The sequence below is a fragment of the Erigeron canadensis genome, chromosome 9 (genome assembly GCF_010389155.1).
Source record: "Erigeron canadensis isolate Cc75 chromosome 9, C_canadensis_v1, whole genome shotgun sequence".
NCBI lineage: Eukaryota > Viridiplantae > Streptophyta > Magnoliopsida > Asterales > Asteraceae > Erigeron > Erigeron canadensis.
The window spans coordinates 21,570,643-21,580,507 of NC_057769.1; the positions used below are offsets into that span (position 1 = coordinate 21,570,643).

Here is a 9,865-nt window from a genome sequence, read left to right on the forward strand (position 1 = left end):
AAGGGCTTCACTTAACGTGCATAAAAAAGTTGTATGTTTCCATATCAAAAGCCTACCTTCTGATTTTTGTGATAAATGTACAACTATTTAATGCACCTTAACGAAAACCCTTAGGGCTTCATTTAGCAAAACCTTTAAAAAAAAAGGGATGAAGATTCCTTTTAACTTGTGTTACAACTTAAGAAATAAAGTTAAAAAACATATTGATCTTTTAGACTGAAATCAGATGATTTTGAAGTCGTGATTCAAGTTCTCTATTTGCATTTAATACTTTTTGAAGTAAAAATTGACAATATATGAAGCTACTTAAATTATAATGGAAATAAAACGAAAGATTCTTAAATTATAATGGAAATAAAACGAAAGATAGCTCTAAGTGTGGTCTCACTCACCAACCTTTCAAAACGTGGGTGACCATTGCAAAGTAGATGAACCTTCTAGGTGCACCAATTCATACTCTTCCATATCATGGGGTCTATACTCTATAGACCATGTATACATAATAGAATTATATGTCAATGCTACCCATCTACCAAAACATACCTCCTTAAATACGTTACATACATTAATTCCTTTTACATTTCTTTTACATCCTTCTTTTTCAATGTGTCAATACGTTGTCTCAAAAGAAAATTGACAAAAAAAAAAAATTTTTTTTAATTAAAAACTATTTTAAGAATCTTTTTGACAAAATATTAAATTAACATTAAGAAGATTATTAAGATAGCGTGTGAAGAATATTCATAATTTTATAATTATTCATTCAGTCTCAAAAATTGTCCACTTTGAACTTTTTAATTTCTTTTGTTGAATTTTAATTTTCATTGCTTTTTGTTTATATAAAAAAAAAATAGAATTTAAATGTATTTTCTACTTAATATAATGTTTATCTAATATTATATAACATAAATTAAAAAGTTTAAGATCAAAATTAAATCCAAGACTTTAAAAAATCATAAGCAGGGAGTATATTTTTATGACATTTGGTATATTATATACTTAACAAATGACAATTAAAAGACAAAATGAATCATCATACAATGAACACTGTCTTTCTAAATTGATCTCTTTTCAGTTTTCTTGAATCTTTTTACAATGAACCTTTTCTCGAACAAGATGTTCTCTTTCTTTGCACAATGGACAATTACAAAATGAAAAGGGAAAAAAAAAAAAACAGAAACAATCTGTTAAGCTACATACATTTGAAATTAACCAAACAATGTAATAACCTAAAATCAACAAACAAAATGATATTCTTTTTTGTCAAAAAGATTTTACGCAGTCGTTTGAACACAAGAGGCTGATCGAGCGACTAAGTAAAATCTTCTTGAACTCGTACTTGAACTTTCCCCAATCGAACGATTTCGTTCAAAGTTATTTCCACGAACAATGCCATTTAAACTAGAACCCTCATCTTTTAATCTCGACCTCCGATGAACCTTTGGTTTAATAGTCTCATCCTTATCATTCTCAACGCGTCCCGCCATAAGATCCATCAGATTATTTCGAGACCTTAAATCCGAATAAACCCTTCTAGGATTACTCAAGGGCCTCACATCACCACCGCCGCCACTCTTTGTCCTAGAAGACACTATTTCAACGGGTCTACCGACGGTCTCAACCATCAAACACGGGTTCCCTAAACCATTCCAAGGCCGTAAAGGAACCAACTTAGTCAATGAACTAAGCGACTCCACAATCTCACTCATCGATGGCCTCCTTTCCCTACAAGACCTAACACATTTCGCAGCAATCACCACCAATTGTTTCCTAACCATAGGATCCTTAGGGGGCGGAATCCTGGGGTCAAAAACACTCAAAAGCTTCCCTCTCCTAATCAATGGAATCGCCCAATCCACAATCGAAGGAGGCGAATAACTAACATCAATAGCTTTCCTACCACTAATAATCTCCAACAGCAATATCCCAAAACTAAAAACATCCGTTTTAGTACTCAAATTATCCGGGGTCACATATCCCGGATCAAGGTACCCCATCGTACCTGCCGGCGGTGTCGATAGTAGACGAAAATCGTCTACATGACACCGCAATGCCAACCCAAAATCCCCCAACCGCGCATTCATATTTCTATCTATAAGCACATTAGCCGACTTAATATCCCGGTGAATCACTGGGGGCACGGCTGAATGTAAAGTCTCAATCGCCTTGGCCGTCTGTACGGCCAAGCGAATTCTCCGCCCCCAATTTGGGGGCGGACCCGCCCCACCATGTAAAGTATCATATAAAGTCCCATTACACATAAATTCCACAACTAACAATCTATTATTAAAAGGGGTTTTAGTAAAACCAACTAAATTAACTAACCTTGGACTATGCAGTTTAGACAATATATCTATCTCATTTTCCACCTCACTTTCTGGCACGGCGGAGTGACGGTGGTTATGATGATGGGAAGGCTTTTTCACGGCGACTAAACGGCCGTTACTAAGAAGGGCCTTGTAGACTAAACCATGGCTGCCACGGCCAAGTAGTTTTTGATCAGAAAAATTATTAGTAGCAATTTCTAAATCTTTGTAATCAAAATATTGGATTTTTTTGTTGATGGGTGTCTCCAAGATTTCATTTTGAGTAAGAAAGTTGGTGCTTTTTAGAGTCTTTTTTGATGGGGTTTGGATTTGTATAGATGATTCAGCTTTACAAGAAAGATAGCCCATCAAAATTCTCTCTCAGTGTGTGTGTGTGTTTAGGTTGGATTAATGAAAATGGAAATTAGGAACAGGGTGGGTGGATGATGTATATATTATATATTGTATTGTATTGTATGTGATATTGTGATGTATGTATGTATGATTGAAGATGATGGAAGGGGTGTTTGTCAATACATACTCAATTGTGAGAAGTCAAAAGAAGAAGAGATGGATTGAAGTGGGAGAGAGAGGGGATCACAGGAAGAAAATGGGGTACCCTACCTTACATAATAAGTGCATGAAAGGCATTTAATTCTTTGGATCTTGGAACTTAATTAATGTTTTACCTCCAAAATTAACTAACTACGACACGAGTGCATCTTGAGTTTTATTTTGATGATACAAGAAAATAAAAATAAAAAACTTTTAATTTTTGTATTCTTGAGTTTTTGTTTTAAAAGAAAGAGAAAGGAAAAAAAGGGAAAAATAAGATATTTTGATCCCAAAACTTTCTTGCCAAAAGTGGCAAGATTTGGAAGGAAAAGTGGTGAAATTATTATTATACCCCTCAAACTTATATAAAGGTTTTAATTACTACAAGGCTATAAATGTAAAATTGTATATTTTTATCATTTCTTTTCCTTCCCTTCTAACTCAAGAATACATTTAACTATCAACTTTCTTTTCTTCTCTTTTCTTTCAACTCGAGAATGTCATATTTTTTATGTAATTATCTATCCTTTCTTTCCCTATCCAATCTTTTCATTTCTTTTCTTTTAATAAAACCTCAAAAATACAGTGTACGAGTTTACCGCGGTAAATCAAATCAAAATATACATACCAAAATATAAAAATATCTTGCTATTATACTATTAATATTTTTTAAGTAACCATAAAAATGACATGATTATAAGGTTGTCCTTGTGAACAATGTAAAACACATAACGACCTAACCTTTTAAATGACAATTAAAACTAGTTATATAATTCGACATATTTGCTTGTTTGTTTAAATCGAAGATAAATGTTCATTTTAAAACTAATATTTAATATTTTCGTGAAAATTAGAATACTGGTTAAACGTATTGTGATTTGAAAGGCATTGTGTTTTTAAAAAGCACATTGTGTTAAATTCAGATCACAATGTGTTTTGGTTAGTTTTATAGTTGTCACAGAAATTTTAATTTTCAAATGATGATAATCCTTAAATTGAATCAAATAATAATAATAAATAAACATGTTGATGATATATATCAAGATATGCACATTTGAAACTTTCAAAATTGATCGCTCAAAAATAATTTTATTGGTCTTTTACATTTTATTCTCTTTAGGAATGTCAAAACTCAAAATACATATTTCAAATTCAAATAATCTGATCTGACCGAATTTGTTTACCCAATTTGTTTTGGAAAATGATAATGACAGCCCTAAGAGCTGTCACTAACAACATATTACATACTTAAAAACTTGTACATTATATATTAAAAACCGCCTCCTGATTTTTCTAACAGCAAGGTATAAATTTTAATGCACCCAATTAGTTTTTACTGATAACCCTAAAGGCTATCACTAACAAAACCCATTTGTTTTAGTTAAAAGACTTGCAAAAGGCATAAAAAGAATAAAATGAGCAATTATTACCTATGTAGCACCGAAACGGGTAAGGGAATGATATGGGAACGGAGAACGATAAAACTAAAAAATTCAGGATACGGGAAAGGCAATAAAATAATATACAAATATAAATTATATCGATTTTTATAGAGAAAGAGACTTGAGAGAGTATGTATAATTGTATATGTATAACTGTATAATATATGCTTGATCAGTAATTACTCATTGAATGTTTAGTGTTTAATAATTGGTTTTGGAACAGAAAAAATTTAATGTTGATCAAAATGTATATAATATATCCTGTTTGGGTTTGGGGAATAGAAAAAGTCCATTAAAACCTTGATATAAATTAGAAACAGTATGGAAACTTCAAAGAAATGTTTCGGTAACTATAGAAAATTCAAGGAAAGGTTTCATACGTGTTTCGTACGCAGAAACAGTTCCATGGAGTTTCGCAAACGGGTACGCCTACCTGTTTGGATACTATATAACAATTTAACTCAACTTAGCTACAACAAACTTTTTTTTTTTTAACGATTGTGTACGTTTAGAGTTTCTTATTTTTAACACTTAACTTTTGTATTTTTAACTTTAGTCTAACTTTTTGTAACCTACATAATTTTTAGATTCTTAACTTTAGTTTAACTTATTGTATACACTTAAGTATAATTTATTTTAAAAGTTTTTAATTTTTATCATATAACTTTGGGTTTTAACTTTAATCATCAAGTTTTATCTTTTTATTTTTTTTTACTTTTGATCTTTTACCTTAAGATATCTAACTTTTACCATTTTTGAGTTTCTTATTTTTACCACTTAACTTTTGAGTTTTTTAACTTTAGTCTAACTATAGTAAACTTTAAGTGTACAAACTTGTAAGTAATGTTGTATGTATATTTGCATGACGCAGCGATGATCCCAGGGTAACATCCGGGGTCAAAAAACTAGTTATTAACATAATAAAATCTCTGACTAGTAACGTGTATTTTTCTTTAACGAAAAATACACTTTATTACATACTATTAAATTTTTCATTGTCAAGACATGAACGTTGGTTTCTATCCCAAAAGACAACAACTTCTACTAAATAGTCTAACTACGTATTGACTACCAACAACGAGTAATTAACACGACCAAAGCTTGAACATAGTAATCATGGATTAAAGTTAGCAAATCAACGTAGGAGACTAGGAGATTTATAACTATATCCAAAATTAATGAAGAAACATATATTACCATTAAAATCAATTTTATTTAGGCTGACTTTGTGAACCGACTCAAGTCACAAAACCCGAACGCAAATAACTGAAATTTGTATTTGGTTTGTAGTACGGGTTAGAGCCATGCTAAAATGACAAACAAATTACAAACTAATTATTACAAACATAGGTGGCATGTATGGTGGTTCAATCAAATAAAATATGAAAAGAAAAGAGAATAAATAGAATTGGTTTAATTGGTGAAAGTTAAGTTTGTAAAAAATCTTTTGTAAAAGGTTTGTAAACTTAGAATTACTCATTATATAAGTATATTAGTATCTAAGTTGTCTTAAAAAGAATTGCTTAGTAAGCTAGTGTTTATCGCTTTATGTTAATTGGAGTGGTGAAAAGGAGAGATGGACTCGAAAACGTAGTTTTTTAAGTTCAAATTTGATCCAAGATGAAAAATACATTCTTTATATGCACGTTAAATACAACAATTAGTGTTATATTTAGGATTTTTCTAACTATAATATTAAGGGTCATAGTTAACAAAACCCTCCCGGATTTGTTAACTCTCCCGGATAGTTAATTATGACTCGTTGAATATGTGGTAAATCGATTTTACATGGTTTCTGAATTCTGAGTGATTCACCAAGTACTATATATAGTTATTTCATGTACCATGGATAATCCACTGTAACATATTTAAACATTATTATATAAGTTCTTAGCTGGTAATCAACTGAAAAATCTTTCCTGTAAATATAGAAAAAAATTAACAACTCATTGTGAGCCAATTAGTAACGGTCATATACTAGAAACAATAAGATAATAACAAAAAGGAGCATGAGATATAAATAGTCAAACTAAACGGCCCATTTTGGCTCTAAATAAGAACACAAAGTACTGTATAATGAGAAAAAAGTTTACCCTATGGAGACAAAATTAAATATGTTGCCTATTAGACATATAATTTCTATAAAAATCGATAGGATCTATATATAATTTACTTTTACGATGATTGCATATATGTAATTATGTATCAACGTTTTCGTTATTTCACTAAAAGAAATATATCACATATCAAAAAAGTTTGTGACAATAGGTCAATAGCGGTCTACAATATTTTGCCCAAACGGCCTTCATTCCTACCAACAAGGTTGTGCATTTTATACTACGTTGATGGATGACAATTATATAACATGTAAGTAACAAATTAGATTACTCATTCAAAGCATGTACGGAAAAGTAGATTGCAAAGTATAAAATTAATTTACGTATATGATAAGATATAACTCACTGAAAAGTATGTATATTGGTGTAACTAATAAAAATTTCCCTTATATTATAAAGGAAGTGATGTTAATACCAAAGTTTTGATAATTTTACCATAAAATACAATAGTTTATGTATATTGTATAATTGACTAATGCACATTAATAGTAAATGTATATACGAATATCATTTTCCATATTATAAAGTACTATCTTTAATTAGTTGACTTTTTAATCTATGTGATTAAACCAAATGACAGTTGGTAAAAGAATATTATTATTTCATTCTACATTTTTATGTCTAAATTGTCTTTATATATAAGAATGACTTCATTTTATTTTATATAATGTTGAACAGAGTAAAACTTTTTTATATATACTTTTTCACTATCATTATTCAAGTAAATTTGAAAGCGCATTTTAATTGTTAGTTTGGACAGCATATGTGTTTACAATTCTTTCTATAATGGTAAATAATACTCTATATAAGAAAACTAAGAAAATGAGTTTTCCAAAGGAAAATTATAAGACTGTGCAGAATAGTCCGTAATGTGCATTCCCATGCCCAAAAGCGCACACACCCCTCATGCCCCTGGGGGCGTTCACGACCATAAAATGTCATTCTTTTACATTTCTTTGACAAATGACAAGTGTTGTTTCCAAACTAATAAAACAAATGTAATAAGATAAAAGGTTAAGTGCGTTGGAATGTAACCAACTATGTCTGAAATGTTATTTATCTACGAATTCAAATCGACTTTTATTGTATGCATAATTTAGTAAAAATTTTCAAATTATGTAACTCTTTGTGATCAACCAATCAAAAAATTGCACGTGACAACTCATATGATTATCGCGTATGTCATGTTACATGATTTGAACATTTTAGTACATTTATGCATAAAATAAAAGTCAATTTGAATTCGTAGATAAATAACTTTTCAGTATTGGTTAATTACATTCTGACACACATAACCCTAAGATAAATTTTGGATTACCTAGAATAACCCCAAAGCTATCTTTGATGAGTATGGGGAAGGTTGAGATATAATAGTCTTACCCGTACAAAAATAGAATAAAATCTACATCTTTGATGGGCATAAAGATCACACTTTAACCTCTGCCTCGAGATATAAGAGCTTCAACCACTTAATTAAACCTAGTTGATTTCATCTATTTGAAATGTATTACACTTTTGATTTTGATGGTCACAAATGTCGATAACATGCTTTTAGGTTTTTTACGATAAGCAAAGGATAGGTGTTGACAACTTGACATCGCTTGTCCTTTCATACATAGAGTTTCCATTTCCATCACATCAACCCAATCCTTTTTTTGCATTGCTATTAAATGATACGTAGCAATTGAAGTATCTGTAAAATATACTTTAAATTGCGTTTTGAAATATCTTTATGTTTAAGATATAGGGAAAATCTCCGGATGAATTAGACTTTAGTAGCTGTTCATGCTTCAAATTGTGTTTTAAAACAATTATTGGCTAGTCTTTGCGATGATAGTCTAGTAATGAAAGTATGTAACATTAAAACGACATTTAAACATTTAAGTCTTATTATGTGTCTTTTTAATCAAAATAAGGTAAAAGGATGTCCCCTAAGTGGATGAAGGCATGTTTGCTTTTTTTTAACATTTAGTGACTAAATTAATAAAGCAATTTATTAAATAGATAGTGTTTATATGAACTAAGTTAATACAAATGTTTTTTGTTTATTAAGTTAACCAAATAAATTTTTTTGATGACTTAATGAATTAAATATTTTTGATTAAGTCATAACTTTTTAATTAAGAGAATAAACAAACACTACCTACAGTACTAGTACGTGATTGGACCACCACACATACCACATATGTTTGTAACAATTAGTTTGTAATTTGTTTGTCATCCTAACATGACTATTATATAATATATTAGATTAGAATCTATTTCAGGATTGTTCAAAACTTTTTTCTTTGGTATGGTATTTATAAAATTGAATTATATAATAATACTAATGCGTGATTGGATGGGAAAAGGTGCATGTGGTTAATTTATCGGTCTAAAAGTGAAAGAGATTAGATGTTAAAGTTAGAAAATACGTATGACATTTGAATTTGTAAAGTGAAACAGACTTCTTCTTTTACGACTTTAAAAAGCGTATTTAACTTTTCCCTGTTCATTCATATTCAAATAAGAAAAAGAAAGAGTGCTTTAAGACAAAAGCACAAACTTTATCAGAAATTTAAGGGTAGTTAAAGGTTAATGACTAGTGTAATGTGATTTGCTTGATACCGACTTGATTAGCTAGGTTATTGTATATTTGTTTCACGATTATTAGAGTTTAAATAATTAACTTTAGCTCTATATGATCGAAAGTTCGTTTCATATATAATTGAATGTGCTAGTCGAACTTAATGAGTTCAAATAGTTGTCTTTAATGTAACTGTTAGGAATTTGAAACCAATGCTTATGTACAAACAATCTTATGCGATTTAGATGTTAAACAAGTTTCGAGTTCAACAAGTAACTCAAGTTTCAAAATAAGTTCACTAAAAAGTTCAAACCTATCAAGCACAAGCTCGAACATGATTATAAAAATTTATTAGAACACAAGTCGAGCACTTTATGAGTAGTTACTGGATTAATCGAATTTAAATAATCTGCTACTATTCGTATAGTCGTGGAATCCATGGTGGATAATGGATAGTTAATAGCTTATATAAATGATTTAGAGCTTAAATAATAAGGATGAGCAAAAAGATGATCTACTCAGTTGAGTAGTGAATATTTCTGCGATGCTAGAGATATATGACTATAGACCCAAAGCTAACAGCCTAAAATGTACTCAATAATCAAATACCAAATATGACTAGTCAATATCATAAATCGATCCGCTGAGAATCTATGTACCAAATGCGCTTCCTCACACGCTAACCGCCTTGAACCAAATTTCTGGTGGCGCGCTACATATGGTTTCAAACGTCCACCGCTATATTTGTTTGAAACGTCTGCCATTACTCCCTTGACCCTTGTGTAGTTTATCTGATGCTTTGCTCACTCTTTCTATTGCTATGTAATGCAAGTACTCAATGGCGTCCATTCCATTGTTTCTCTCGTCTCAAGCAGGTGA

At 30.3% G+C, this 9,865-nt stretch overlaps 1 protein-coding gene across 1 annotated transcript; it reads right to left on the reverse strand.

Annotated features, from left to right (window-relative positions):
* Positions 1-1,052: 1,052 nt before the first annotated feature.
* Positions 1,053-2,896, reverse strand: LOC122581916 (serine/threonine-protein kinase-like protein At3g51990). Its single transcript, XM_043754234.1, has one exon. It carries the CDS (start codon positions 2,673-2,675, stop codon positions 1,275-1,277), a length of 1,401 nt encoding a protein of 466 aa, XP_043610169.1. The 5' UTR covers positions 2,676-2,896; the 3' UTR covers positions 1,053-1,274.
* Between the last annotated feature and the right edge of the window lie 6,969 nt (positions 2,897-9,865).